Source organism: Rhineura floridana, chromosome 10 (genome assembly GCF_030035675.1).
Source record: "Rhineura floridana isolate rRhiFlo1 chromosome 10, rRhiFlo1.hap2, whole genome shotgun sequence".
Classification (NCBI taxonomy): Eukaryota; Metazoa; Chordata; class Lepidosauria; order Squamata; family Rhineuridae; genus Rhineura; species Rhineura floridana.
Genome location: NC_084489.1, coordinates 6,945,267 through 6,961,060, shown reverse-complemented (window position 1 = coordinate 6,961,060; position 15,794 = coordinate 6,945,267). Strand labels below are relative to the sequence as shown.

Sequence of the window (15,794 nt, the reverse complement as noted above, 5' to 3'; positions counted from 1 at the left end):
CCCCCCCACTTTGTTTGTACTTCTGCGAACCCTGGGGGTCTTGCACAAGCCTGGCGATACCTCTTGTGCCTGGATGGTGCTGCCTTGAGGGTTAGCAATCGGACAGCCGAGTAGATGTACTTGGTGACGCTACCCGCACCTCGGCCTAGTATTGCGTGTCAGTTGCCGCACGTATAAAGCCAAGCCGGCAGGTGGCGCTGCCCAACCGCCGACTGAGCCCTTCTCGCTCTTCCAGAGGCCTCGCGCCGGTTTGCGTTCGCTCTTCGTCTTCCCCGCAGGTGAGGCGGATGGGTTGAATCAGCGAGAGGATGGAGTGGAGAGGCGTGGCTTGCTTGCTGCTCTTCAGCTGCCAGTCAGAAGGGCGCGTGTGGCGGCGGTGGCCGTAGCTTCTTTTCGCAGCGCAGCCGCCCTCCGGTCCTCGCCTCTGGTTCGAATTGCCTCAAAGCGGGGAGACAGCGACGTTGCCGTTTCTCTCGCCTAGCAGAAGCCGGAGAGGCTCCTCTTCCCTTTTTTTCCTCCCGGTAGAGAGTGGTGAGGAAGAAAGGAGAGGGGGTGAGGACGCCGCCTGCCTCCTTCGACTTCCTCTCGCCATGAGTCCCGGCGAGAAGCCGCCGCCGCCGCCTCCACCACCCCCGAATAGCTCCCGGGCTAGCCGGACGCCCTGCCAGCAGCGACGCGGAGGACTTCTGGCGGAGGTTCGGGCTCCCATCCTTACCGAGTCCTTCCACGAACGCTACAGGCTCAGCCCGGGCCGTGAGCTCGGCAGGTGAGTGGATGAAGAAAAGCGTTCGGACGACCATTTTGCTACGAGGAGGAAGGGACGTTGCTCACTGCCAGAACTGGTTTTGTTTGCAGAAGGTCCCAGGTTCAGTCCTCGGCATAGCTAGTCGTGTTGGGGATGCCCCCTGTTCCAGAAGCTGGAAGGCAGCCGAGCTAGGTGGACCGGCGGTCCGACTCGGCAGATATTTCGCTCAAGTAGCCGCGCGTAGCGTTGTGCCTGTGAGCGTGTTCTGGCTGATGAAAACCGATAAAACCTACTAGAGCCCTTCACAGATGGTGATAATTCGCATTTGAGGCGAACCAAAATATAACGTTCTCCTTGCCACTCCGTGGAGAGAGCTCGTGTTGGGCATTTTGGCTGTCCATGTGGGTTTGGAGACGTGAGGATGGGAGGCAAGGAAGAAAGGAAGTGCGGGGGATGGCTGGATGGGTCGAGGGAGTCCTGTCGATCTTCCCTTGGTTTAGGGGCGATCGCACAGGAGAAAATCCCAAGTGATCCTCCAGTTGTAGCCCTGCTGTCAGCCATGCTGGTTATGTTGGCAGCTGCAGCATTCTCCCTGCTACTAGCCCCAGTCCTTTGAGAGAGTGGTTTGAAGCTTCAGAGGAGACTTAATGTGTTTTTCCTTGTTTGTGGGGTGGTGGGAGGTATTCTTCCCACAAATTCTTCCTTGGCTGTGTCACGCTGTCCCCTTCTTCTCTCCCTCCCCCCTTGTCTTACTGTTGTATAGATAACTAGCAAAATTTCTGGTATCTTGATAGTGTGTGTGTGTCTGGAGCTGGGCAGTGTGTCTTTGCAGGCACACATATAGTTTGTACCTTTTCTTCCCCCTCCCCAGCCAGGTGTATTGCCCTTGTTGCCCTGTTGTTCCCATTTGTAATACTGTTCCCTGTAGAAGTTGCTAGCAATCTACTTCTATAGGAGAAAGTGAAGGGATGTGTTTTGTGCGCTATTGAAGGGTGGGACAAAACCTGCCCCTGGTAACTGCAGTGATCCCAACCACTGAGAATCAAGTCTGTCCTTATCTGTATAGTCCTATCCTGGTGGTGTTGATTGTCCTGAAGTATAGAAGAATATTGAAAACTAGCCCCATGTCATAAACACACATACAAAATGGATGCACGTTCATCTTTGCAGTTATATCTATATATATGAGTGAATGTGTGTGTGCCTATTTTCTGACAATCTAGGTGTTGAAGCAATTTCTGCATGGGCTGAGATGCATGACATCTTAAGGACAGTGAGGAATTCATGAAGCATTTTGTTAGCCTAAAAAAAAACACAGTACATCTGTAAAGTGTATTTTATAGTTTATTGCTTATATGTCTGAGTGTGATCTGTATTTAAAAGGGATTATGTTTCAAGCATCTTTTTCTCTCAGTTTAATTTTTAATTTAAGGAGCATTTATAAAGGTGTGATGTCAAACATATGATAAGCTGGTGATGAGGAACTTTCTCCCTCACTTGCTTTAAATAGTTAAGTATAAGAAGTAAATGTTACCAGTGTTAGATTTTGACTTTAAGGCAGCCATTTTGACTGGTGTCTCCAGCACACTCTCACAATTTGAAATGTGCCCTCTGGTCCAAAAAGGTTGGCAACCCCTGGGTTAATGTTTGTGGACCTATGACTGTTGTAAATTTCAGCACTAAAGATGTATAACCTTGGAAGCAATTAGGCTGAGATGGAAGGCACAAACAAGCCCAGTATTATGGTATTTTAATTTTTTATTTCTAGGAATCAACGGCATGACTTTGGACCCTGTAAGAATAGGCCACTGTTTGATGTATTTATAACCTTGAAAAACTCATTTTAAAAAAAAGATAATTGGTGGGGGTGCAGCTTTTCCCCATCATCCTTGTTTAACATGTGTGGGTTGTAAGGCTTTCCATTATGAAGACGTAAGATGCAGGCACTGTATTCCCCTTGCAGTCTCTGTTTTTTACTAGAAAAATGTTTACTGTATATTCAGTATCCTTATATAAATAATTATTGCCATATTTGAGTGAAGATTTCTTCATAATATTTTCATGCATCTAGGTTCACAGTAGAGCCAGTGTGATGTAGTGGTTAAGGTTAAGGCTTCCCTTCTGCCCAGTGCCCACCCACCCAATCTCCTCCCCTATCCTCCCTGCCCCTCCCCTGGGTCAGTGTTGGACTGTGACCTGGGAGACCAGGGTTCGAATCCCCACATAGCCATGAAGCTCACTGGGTGACCTTGGGCCAGTCACTGCCTCTCAGCCTCAGAGGGAGGCAATGGTAAACGCCCTCTGAATACCGCTTACCTTGAAAACCCTATTTGTAGGGTTGCCATAAGTCAGAATCAACTTGAAGGCAGTCCATTTCCATTTTCAGGTTCACAGTGAATAATATACAAATTTACCAAAATCTGAAAATAAACACATTTTAGAGAAAATAAAGGAAATGTAATAAGACAGACTGAAAAATAAAATATATCTGTATTACAGCAATGCACCAGAAGCAAAGTAGTCTTTTTAAAAGTTGTGCTTTGTACTTGCAGATATCTGAGCAGTTGATTTATTGATGCTAGCTAATTTCCAAGTACAAACCAGCTGAAGTTTAAACTTTTATGAAATGTTTTTAAAATTCTTAATTTTTGTTAGAATGTAGCTATGGTCTGCTGAACTATTCAAGTCTCCAGCCCTATTTGTGTGGTTTGTGAAGGTTCCACTTCTGAATTTCTGTTGGTAAGCTGATCCTGCCATCTACTCCATTGACTTCCTGACAAGTTAAGCCAAAATAAAAATCCTTAGACTGAAGCAGCCACTCCTTCATTATAAAACACACATATTTGTACACAAGTGTGGGCCTGTACATATAACATGAGAATTGTCTGTAAGACTCAAAATGGATTGTGCATCTTATTGGAGCATATTATAATGATCAGGAATGCAGATATTCTGTCCTTACAGAAATCTTCAGGTTGCAAGAAAATGAAAAGATTCACCAGTTAAAAGTAGCCACAGGCTGCAGCAATCTTATGCATATTTATCTGGGAATAAATCCCACTGAACTCAGTTTCCCTTATTTCTGAGTGGACCTTCATAGAATTGCCCTGTAAGTCTGAGTATACATATCCTCCAAATATGACAAATGTTTCCTCAGGTTTAGCTTTTAGCACACACAAATTGGCAAATTGTTTAAGCAGCAATGGGATCATGCAATGATAATGATTCAAAATAGCTCTTTTGTCTACAGTATGTTATAAATGCAGCATTGTATTTGTATTCTTTTAAAAGTGCTGCTTGAATTCTCTTAGAAGTTTGAGGAACAGATCATGCTAAAAAGTTTTTCTTAGCTTCTAAATCCAGAATGATGTAGTGGTTAGAGTGTTGGACTATGACCTGGGAGACCAGGGTTTGAATCCCCACATAGCCATGAAGCTCGCTGGGTGACCTTGGGCCAGTCATTGCCTCTCAGCCTCAGAGGAAGGCAATGGTAAACCCCCTCTGAATACCACTTACCATGAAAACCCTATTCATGGGGTCGTAAGTCGGAATCGACTTGAAGGCAGTCCATCAAATCAAATTCAGAATGGGCAACTAGCTGTACAGCTCAGATAAATTTTCAGTCTGTTTCCTTACGGCTCAGCCAGTAGTATATCCTGTGTAGAGACCCCATCCTTTCTGTCTGAATGACTCCTTGTCGGTTGACTTACACAGTGATTGCTGTGGGCTGCAAACCAAGTGAACTAGGGACAGCACCAATGCAAATTTAGGAGGCCCTGTTACAAGATCATGGGACATGTTTGTCATCCAACTGTAAGTAAGCTGCCTCTGTTTCACATATTTTAATCAGGGGTAGTTATCCAGGGTCTCAGGGGGTCTTAAACTGCTTACTTTGAGGGGAGCCAGGCCCCAGCAAGGTCCTGATGTCTCCAATGTCCTATGAGCCAATCAGCAAGAAAGGAAATTGTGTTGGCCACTAAGAAAAGTCTAATACAGCAGTATTCAGGTGTGGCCAGATTATTCTATAATCTTATAGGGTTGTATAATTTTAGAAGGGGCATGACTGTGAGGGAGCATGACTGACTGTTATGAAGGGACCCTGCACTTCTGAATTTGCCACTACACTACTGATTTTGATGCATAACTTTCTGCTAAGACTTGCAGAACAACTAAATGATTTGTTTTAACGTTATGAATAAATGTAAGGCAGGACATCAGAGAAAACTGAGTCTTTTCATGGATCTATATAAGGCATACTTAAGTTGGTGTTTTAAAAAACTGTTAGTGAAAATTTGAAGTCTTTATTGGCTGGATTGTATATTTGCTCTTCTGAATTCTCTTCCATTTTAACAGGAGTCTTACGATGTGGAGCTTCCTAATTTTACGTATCAAAATATACTTAGAATTTATTTTTGTTTTGTTTAATTACTGCAGGATGCTGTTCCCTATTCTATGAACTCCATAGTGCAGTAATAGTCCATAACTAGAGTGCACAGTTGGATAAACCTTGTGTGTGTGTGTACTACAAGTGTCCATGTATTAGTCAATGCTTAGTATGTTAAAATGTTTGTGTGTATGTTTATTTAAATTGTTTATAACTTGTTCTTCATTGTTGACATAATCCCAGAGTGGGAAACAACATTAGAATACATTAAAACAATATTTCATATAAATACAACTTAAAGTAAAAACTGAGAACCAGTGTGCTGTAATGGTTAAGGTTTTGGACTACAACCTGGGAGACGAGGGTTCGAATCCCCACACAGCCATGAAGCTCACTGGGTGACCTTGGGCCAGTCACTGCTTCTCAGCCTCAGAGGGAGGCAATGGTAAACCCCCTCTGAATACCTCTTACCATGAAAACCCTATTCATAGGGTCACCATAAGCTGGAATTCACTTGAAGGCAGTCCATTGTTTGTCCAAAGTAAAAACTGACAATATACTAACAACCAATTACTTCTATTTATTTAAAATAAAATTTGTTCTTAATGAGCCAGGTGAACCTGTTCTGAGGAGCATAATATAACCCTAGGAGCTGTCACTAAAAGCTAAAATGATGAAAATGAGATTATCATACTTTGGACACATAATGAGAAGACCTGATTCACTAGAAAACACAATAATTCCGGGGAAAAACAGGAGTAGAAAAAGAGGAAGGCCAAACAAGAGATGGATTGATTCCATAAAGGAAGCCACAGACCTGAACTTACAAGATCTGAACAGGGTGGTCCATGACAGATGCTCTTGGAGGTCACTGATTCATAGGGTCGCCACAAGTTGTAATCGATTTGAAGGCACATAACAAAGGAGATTTAGAAACCTCTGACTTGGAGTTATAGTCAAATAACATATCCATGTGGAAGCGGCAGTACTGAAACATTGGCTCATGTTGGCTGTTTTGCTCTTTAACAGGGATTTGCGTAAAGTTTTAATCACCCCATTATTATTATCTAGGAAGTTCAGCTGATTATGAGATTTTTCTCCCTGCAGGCAAGATAAGCTGGTGATAGCAAAGACCGTAAAGTTAGTGGCTGCTATTAAAATAAGGGCCACAGTGATGTTTACTTTGGCAATTTTATTTGTGTAGTTGTGCTTTGATATGCACTCTGCACAAATTGCAGTGGCTGGTGTGTGATGCAAATAAATATGTATCAGTCAACATACCTGTGATAAAGGAGGCACTTGGAGAAAGACTGTAGGAAAGAATCTTAACAATATTTTGCTGCTGGTTAATCTTTATATTCCAAATGATGTATTTTGTGTATTAAATATTGGTATCACAATTGTGACTAAGTTATTGCGGTTCTGGAAAAGGAGACAAAATTGTGGACCGCATGGATGTCACAAAGGTATAAAGTAGGAAAATTAGTCTTTCAACATACTCAGGATTGTGGTCTGAGTTACTTTAGTATGTTAGCATATGCTTTTTAAAATTGTACTATTGATGAATTGTAAGCATCCTTGTGAAACCTTTTTGCTAAGTACTCATCTTAGAAATAAAAAATATCTCGTGACTGAGAAGTTGAAATGTCTTCAGTTTTAATTTTTGCTATGCATTGTTCATTCTGCTTGCTTTATTAACATATGTAAAATATATAAAAGTGAGTTGTAATTCTCTTCTGGGACTGACAACTCCAGGAGCACTTAAGGCTGCAGTCTTATACAGTTTGACTTCACTGGAATTTAGGCAGCCTACTGTAAGAGAATTAAGTGGTCTGTTTGCAGGATTGTACTGAGGTATTTTTTGCTAGGAAGCACTGTGAGAAATTTCTGAAAAGGTGTAGGTTGAAGACAAAGAAATAGCTGCCTGACTTTTAGTGTGGTAGCTGTGCCCCTGCTTAGTGGTCATCAAGTTTTGTATCAAGAATTGTCCATAATCAAAAGCAAATAAAAAATAGTATCCAAACCTAAATAAAGTAAATGGCATATAGTTGATTGTTCAAATGTATTTGTGAATCAAAATCAGTTCTCATTTTTACCCCCAACAGTTCTGTGGAGTTCAAAAACTTGCATTCTGTTTTGACAGCAAGATAATGGTACGATAAAAGGTGTTATCTTATTCTGAACCACTAGCCTGCAAACCTAATTAGACCCAACAGGGGTCTTAATTTGGCCCAGAGGTCTGTTTTCCAAAGCCACAGCCTCCAGCCACACACTTAATGTCATATATGAGGTATGGGGCTGGTAAAGAGGTGACTACAAATAGGGGCTCTTAAAGTGTATTCCAGATTGTTCCTTGGCAGGCAGGGCTTGTATTACATTTGGAAACAAATGCAAGCCACACTGAGATTGGTTCCACCAATTGGTTCCAAGTCACAGCTCCCAAGTGGAGCCAATCCCTGCCGAAAAGCAGAGTTTGTAGGATGCTGCTGATCATCAGTACCTGCAAACCTCACTTTTGGCAGCTGGAGTTCATTGGGGAGCTATGTTGATGCAAACTTCATACATGATATATTGTAACTTTTCATCATTGCATTGTGGTCAAACAGCAACATAGGAGGCAACCATGCCATTTGGATCATGATGGCAGTTTTTTTTAAAGGAAGTTGCGGTTAATGTTTGTTTTTTTGAACCAAGTGTATCACGAGAAACATCTCTTGGTAAAATATTTAAGGAAGGTATGTTTATTTGAGCCATTTTTTTTGCAAAGGTGGCTTTCAATTATGCCCTGATGTTAAATTGATCTATTCACATCTATTGTGATTATGATTATAGCAAATGCAAAGAAAGGGAGATGTTATGTAAGAACTCAATTAATCGTTTCAAACTAACAAATGCTGTGCTAGATCATATAGAATTAGTTAGTGCAGAGAAAGGGAAAGTCTGTGCCAGGCTGGAAGGGCCATTGCTCCTTTGCATGCAGAAGGCCCCAGGTTCAGTCCCTGACATCTCCAGATAAGGCTGGGAAGACTCCTTGTCGAAACCCTGCTGTTGCCAGTCAGTGTAAGACAATGCTGAGCTACATAGACCGTTGGACTGACTCATAGAAAGCAGCTCCCTATGGTTTAAAGTGCTTTTCATGTTTTGTTTACTGCCCTGGGCTCCTTCAGGGAGGAAGGGCGGGATATAAATTTAATAATTTATTCTTATGTGCCTTCAAGTCGATTACGACTTCTGGCAACCCTGTGAATCAGTGACCTCCAATAGCATCTGTTATTAACCACCCTGTTCAGATCTTTGTAAGTTCAGGTCTGTGGCTTCCTTTCTGGAATCAAGCCATCCCTTGTTGGGCCTTCCTCTTTTACTATTCCCGGTTTAATTTGTTCGAATACCCAATTGTTTGTCTTTTTCGCAGTCCATGGTATCTGCAAGGCTCTCCTCCGACACCACATTTTGAATGAGTTGATTTTTCTCTTATCCACTTTTTTCACTGTCCAACTTTCACATCCATACATAGAGATTGGGAATACCATGGTCTGAATGATTCTGACTTTGGTGTTCAGTGATACATCTTTGCATTTGAGGACCTTTTCTAGTTCTCTCATAGCTGCCCTCCCCAGTCCTAGCCTTCTTCTAATTTCTTGACTATTGTCTCGTTTTGGTTAATGACTGTGCCAGGGTATTGATAATCCTTGACAAGTTCAGTGTCCTCATCATCAACTTTAAAGTTACATAAATCTTCTGTTATTTCTTTAGTCTTCTTGACGTTCAGCTGTAGTCCTGCTTTTGTGCTTTCCTCTTTAACTTTCATCAGCATTCGTTTCAAATCATTACTGGTTTCTGCTAGTATGGTATCATCTCGTATCTTAAATTATTGATATTTCTCCCACCAATTTTCACACCTCTATCTTGGTCCAGTCCAGCTTTCCGTCTGATATATTCTGCATATAGATTAAACAAATAGGGTGATAAAATAGACCCGTCTCATACCTTTTCCGATTGGGAACCAATCAGTTTCTCCATATTCTGTCCTTACAGTAGTCTCTTGTCCAGAGTATAGGTTGCACATCAGGACAATCAGATGCTGTGGCACCCCCATTTCTTTTAAAGCATTCCATAGTTTTTCATGATCTACACAATCAAAGGCTTTGCTGTAATCTATAAAGCACAGAGTGATTTTCTTCTGAAATTCCTTGGTCCATTCCATTATCCAACATAGGTTTGCAATATGATCTCTGGTACCTCTTCCCTTTCTAAATCCAGCTTGGACATCTGGCATTTCTCACTCCATATACGGTAAGAGCTTTTGTTGTAGAATCCTGATTATGACTTTACTTGCATGGGATATTAAGGCAATAGTTTGGTAATTACTGCATTCCCTGGGATCCCCTTTCTTTGGAATTGGGATGCATATTGAACACTTCCAGTCTGTGGGCCATTGTTTAGTTTTCCATATTTGTTGACCAATTTTAGTCAAAAGGTTGACAGATTCAGTCTCAGTAGTTTGTAGCAACTCTATTGGTATGTCATCTGTTCCTGGTGATTTGTTTTTTCCAAGTATTTTAAGAGCAGCTTTCACCTTGCATTCTAAAATTTCTGGTTCTTCATCATATGGTTCCTCCGTGAATGAATCTGTCATCCTTTTATAGAGTTTTTCAGTGAATTGCTTCCATCTTCCTTTTGTTACATCTCGGTCAGTCAGTGTGTTCCCCAGTTGATTATTCAACATCCCTACTCTTCGTTTAAATTTCCCTTTAATTTCTCTAACCTTTTGGAGTAGGGCTCTTGTTATACCCTTTCTGTTGTCCTATTTCTATACAAGAACTATTGTAATAGTTCTTTTATTTCATTTAGCGTTCTGGCCGTGTTTCTATCTCCTTTTGCTTTTGCTTTCCTTCTTTCTTTAACCATTTTAAGAGTTTCATCAGTAATCCATTGAAATTTAATAATAAATAAATAAAAATCAGTGTGTTCCCAATCTGGTGCTTTCCTGATGTTTTGCACTGCAATTCCTATAATTCCCTGATGGGATCTGTAGTCTTAAACATCCGGAGGGCACTGGCTGGGGAGGCCTGATCTAGGGTAACTGGAATTTGCTTAAGAAAAGTTGGGCTTGGACCTGGATAGCTTTAATTTCTGAATAAGTATATAGAAAACTAAATGGCATTGATTGTAGTAGCATTCCAACAGTCTCTGAAAGTGACTGAAGAAGTAGTTTAAGTTAGTTGGGGTAACTTTCTGACCTACATTGATAATCATGGTAAATCTATAGTTTTCCCTTCCCCATTCCTTCCCTAGGAAGTCTACATTAGACAGACAAGGTATGGATCACATAATTCATGAGCTAAATAGCGTTAAATATTTATTTATTATTTGATTTATATTCCTCCCGCCCTCCCAGCAGGAGCCCAGGGCAGCAAATAGATTGGTTTGCTACAGATAATTAGCAAAGATACAATAGAACAGTTGTGGGAAACATTGGTGGTTATTGTGTATTTACATGTATGCGTACCATGCCAACATCTACATTTTCCTCAAGCCAGGTTATTTTCTTTTATAAATCTCTGTACTTATATGGGGAAAATGCTTTATAGGCTTATATAAATTCACACAAAGTGATCACAAATGAATAGACTTATAAGCTGACCCAATATAATTACTTGGAAGTCTCATTGCCTTCAAATATTAAGACAATTGTTTCAGTTTTGTAAATGAATCCTAAATTCCATTTGCATCTGCTTACATCTATGTTGGTAGTAGCTGGCGGCTACCTTGATGATGTCTTTGCCAATGTACCATGTAGAAAAGAGCAGCAGTTCTTGTTTGTGTTGCTAGAACAATTGAAATGACACATGTAGATAGTATAATGCTTAAGTATTGACCACGATGAACTTTTAAAAAGTGATATTTCAGCTTCAAATGATGTGCACACCTGGCATTTTAGTTTCTGTGTCTTAAAAAGGATCAAGCAACCTATATTTTTGTTCAGGAAACTTTGAGCCAGCTTAGAAAGTCCATATGTTTTCTAGTGAACCCTGTAAGCATGGGAATATGTATATGTAAGTGTAGACAATATTAAACTAGATAGCCACATGGCCTGATGGTATAAGACAAATTCCTATGCTCATTATTTAGTATTAGAGCTAAATTGCAGAAGCACTTAAGATAAGCCCTCCAAAATATCAAATGTTGTCACACCTAAAATTCAGTGCAGTGACCTATTAAAACAGATGTATGCAGAAGCTAACTAGAGAATTCACTTCTGTCCTACATCTCATTCATCTCAGAGTTGCAGCTGCAATTCTACTTGATAAGGAGCAAGTTCCCATTGAATTATGTGGAACTTGCTTTTAAGTAAACATGTTTAGATTGCCCAGTGAAACAACACAGGCAATGAAACCTTTCGGAGATAGGACTTCATATTAAAAGGAAATGCTGTCAGTAGTGTATGACTTTTACAATGTGCTTTCCCCCTCATAATCCAGAATGTACGGGAAGATGATGAATATCCATATATAAATAGGTGAAGTCTAGAATTCTTTACTTAATCTAGTGCAGTCCCATTACTTTCAAAACCTCTTCTTCACTTTCAAAACAATTTCCTTCTTGATGTTACTATGAATAAGTATAGCACCCACAACAGTGATGGGATGTTGTAGATTACTTTAAAGAAACTATTATTTCATGTCACATTCTTAGTTGTTCACTAGTGGAACCCATGACAACCAGAAAGTGGGTAAACACATGACGTAAAAGTATTTTGCTTATCGAGCTTGACTTGCAATCAGTAGGGTCTTTGTTTCTTTTCTTCAAGCTAGGAGGCATGCCAACTTAAACTGTGCCTTTGAGGTTGGTAGTCTCAAAAATGACCTTGAGCTCACTTTAATTCAACTTTAAGTTCCAGTGAAACCATTCAGATTTTGAGCCAATGCCATACTACAGACCTCTGATTTAGTTCAGGAAATCGTTACCAAATATTTTCTTATTTAAATGGCAAATGTTTACCATAAATAGTTATAGCCCATACCCAACCAAAACTACCTTCCTTCACTTGGAGGAAATAAATTTGTATTCCTGTAGTGCTCCAACTCCTGGCTACTTTTGGTTTGCCTCTTTAAGTAAATTCTCACGCCCTGCACTTAGCCACATTTACTTGGAACTAATTACAATTTGTTTCAGTGTAGCTTGTATGCCCGTGTGTGTGTGTATGGGACCACATATAAGGGATTTTTTTTAAAGTGAGAAAAGTTCTGACATTTAAAAAAACTAATTAATTAAACTCCAGTCTTAAGTGTGTTTTGTGCAGTTCATATTAAAAGTATGTATTTGCTAGGATTTCTAATGAAGTTGCAAATTGAAATTAGATAGTTCTTGTTCTGCTGTCATTTAGGCAAGGAAACTCAGAGCTCAGACTACAGAGAATTAATAGGTTATTTTTTTGTGGACCATAAATCTGATAATTCTAAATAGTAGTACCCATAAAAGTTGGGAAACTAGAAACTTTTCCTGTGTTTGTTGAATTAGAAAATTAATAGGTGAGATTCAATGTAGTGTGCATTCATTAACGTTATGGGACTTCTCCTTTCTGTCTTTCCCACTACAGGTTTGGGGACCCTCCAGAGCAGATTTTGAGGGCACATGGGGAGGCTGTAGTGGGGAAGAAAGATAGAAAGGAGAAGCCCTGTTGTGCAAGTAGGCAGATATCATTGGATATTGCCCATAATTACTAAGTAAATGAAAATGTATATTAATATTGTAATATTTGAAGCTAATTTAGACTTTAAAGTAACCAAAATATTAAGAGATAAAAATGGAAGATCTATATTTTTACGAGGTTTATTGAATGACACTAGACAGTTGGCAGTTGGCTTGATATATGCGCCTAATAAGAATCAATTAATTTACAATCTGTATTTGCCAAATCAATGATAATGGCTCAGGGGCAATATTAGGTGAGGATTTTTAAACTGGAATATTTGTGACCACTCTCAAAGAGAGATAAAGAAATTGTGGTAACACTGGATTAAGTCGAGGGAGGTGAGGAAACAGTTTAAAATGCTGCGATTATTTCAAGAGTGGGGACTAATTGATGTGTGGAGTGAACTTCATCCTACTGATAAAACTTTTACTTTCCACTCTGTTCCCCACAATACTAACACACGGATAGACTTTATTCTGATATCTGGTTCCCTTCTGGAGCGGGTTATATATTCAGATATAGGACAAATCAAGATAACAGATCATGCCCAGGTGGAGGTGAGGCTGGCTCTGAATAGAGCCAGCCCCACCTCCTCTGCATGGACATTCCTTGCAGTGGTAGTAACAAATCAAGAATGAAGAGAGAAGTTGTATGAATCGCTACAAAATTATTTTAAGGAAAATGATGTGGAAAGTATAAACAGTGTTCTGCTGTGGGAAGCAAAAAAAGCTGTAATTAGAGGAATTAGTATTAAGGATTAAAGCACATTAAAGACGAATAGAAAAGCAGACATTGAGAAGCTGGAGAAGGAAATACAGGAACTAGCATTGAGGTACAGGAGAACAGGGGCATACAGAATCTATAAACAGTTGGGAACTAAGCAAAGGGAATTAGAGGTTTTAGAAATAAATTGAGTAATGGTAAACTTATTATATCTGAAGCAAAGGTATTACGAATATGGGGGCAAAGGCTCGAAGCTATGAGCACAACGTTGCAATAAGAAAAAAGGGAAAGCTAGAGTAAAAAACGTATAAGGGATGATGGTACGAGCACGTATTCCACTGAGAGCATCAGTGGAGAATTTCAGAGGTTTTATAAGAACTTGTATAGCTCAACAAACTCCTAGTGAAAACAATTAGGAAATATTTGAACTCAATGAACTTACCAGAGTTGACTGAAGAGGACAGATCAATGTTAGAAGACCGGATTACAATAGAAGAAGTGGAGGATATAATAAATCTAAAGTCAGGAAAGGCCCCCAGACTGGATGGATATACTTCTTTATATTATAAAACATATAAAGAACTCTTTCTCCCAAATTTAGCCAGGCTGTTTAATGGCATATTGGAAGGATCCCCCCTTCCAAAAAGATGGTTGGAAACTAGGATTATAACTATCCCAAAACTGTTCAAAGATCTTAAGAGGGTCGATTCATACAGGCCAATATATTAATTAATCAGGACTATAAAATATTTGCTTCTGTAGTGGCAAAAAGATCGAAGAGGCTCCTTAGTAAATTAATAGGGGTGGATCAAACAGGCTTTGTTCCTCATAGGCATATTGCAGATCCAATCAGAAAACTATTAAATATTGTGCAGTACTGTAAGAGCAATGCCTCCCCTTTGGCAGTTTTGGCTATGGATATTTTTAAGACCTTTGATAATTTAGAATGGGGTTTTTTTGAAGGCAGTAATCTCCAAAATGCAATTTGGAATAAAAATCAGGAGCATATTATCTAAAATATACTCAAAATCGATAGCAAAAGTCAGAGTAAACAATTTGAATTCAGAACTGTTTGAAGTCTTGCGAGGAACAAAAGCAAGGATGTCCACTGTCCCAGTTTTTGGTTATTTTAGTATTGGAACCATTAGCAATTAGATTGCGCCAAACATTAGAAGGTATGGGGGTTAAAATTGGAGATCAAGACTGTGTTGTAGGGCTTTATGTTGATGATGCTGTTCTCATTATTTCAGACCCACATCAAGCTGCAGTAATAATTAAAAAGGAATTTGAATCAATTGAAATGGCAGCACGATTAAAGGTCATTTTTCACAGATCAGAAGCCCTTTGTTTTAATATAGCTTCCTGGGCTCAGGGGACCCTCTCAAAATTAGGAATGCCTATTTGCCATACTAAATTAAGTTACCTCGGAGTTCAGATTCACAGAAATTTTAATAAATTGTATATGGAGAATTGTGGGAGAGTATGGCAGATTATCAGCAAAGATTTACAATGATGGGAAAAGGCTAACTATGTTAATGGACAAATTGGCCATGATTAGAATGATTGTATTACTAAAATTGATGAATCTGTTTCAAGTGCTCCCAATTGAAGTACCATTAAGGCAATTAAGTCTATGGCAACAACAGCTGAACCAACTTATATTTGGCCAAAAGAGGTTAAGGGTTAGCAAAAAAGGATTATATATAATGATGAAAATGGAGGGGGTTTTTTTTCTCCAAATTTGGAATTATATTATTTTGCAAATCAAATAGGTCACATGATCCCATTTATTTTGGGAGATACAGGAAAGCATTGGATCACTCTTGAACAGATTAAAATGAATGGTATTCTGCTGAATATGATTTGTTTTTTTTTAAAAAGTTTCACATAGTGTCAAAATTAGAAAATAGATTTATGCAGGCAATGTTCCAGGCCCGGATAAAGAAAGCAGCAATATTGACTCCAGTTATGTCATCACTGATTCCCTTGGTGTTCCACCCTTCTTTTTAAAATAAGAATAGGACCTATAATATTCTAGGGTGGTGTGTGAAGGGATTATATCATCTGAGTGACTTTTATGTAAATGGCACCCCATTAAATGAGGAACAATTGAAAAACCACCTACAGGAGACCCCACTCCCACGGTTATGGAGGCAACTGAAAGATGTCTTAAACAATCCGATGGTAAAGTGTAACACATGGACCCTCTAGCTTTGAAAAATTGGTGATGAGCTATTCTGAGTATT

The 15,794-nt window shown here is 39.7% G+C and overlaps 1 protein-coding gene across 1 annotated transcript in view; it reads left to right on the top strand.

Annotated features, from left to right (window-relative positions):
- The first annotated feature begins 243 nt into the window (after positions 1-243).
- Positions 244-15,794, top strand: part of STK17A (serine/threonine kinase 17a) — a 33,287-nt gene continuing 17,736 nt past the window's right edge. Inside the window, exon 1 of the mRNA XM_061586227.1 lies at positions 244-766. Coding sequence (XP_061442211.1) covers positions 591-766 — 176 coding nt within the window. The 5' untranslated portion in view covers positions 244-590. The remainder of the gene's footprint in view (positions 767-15,794) is intronic.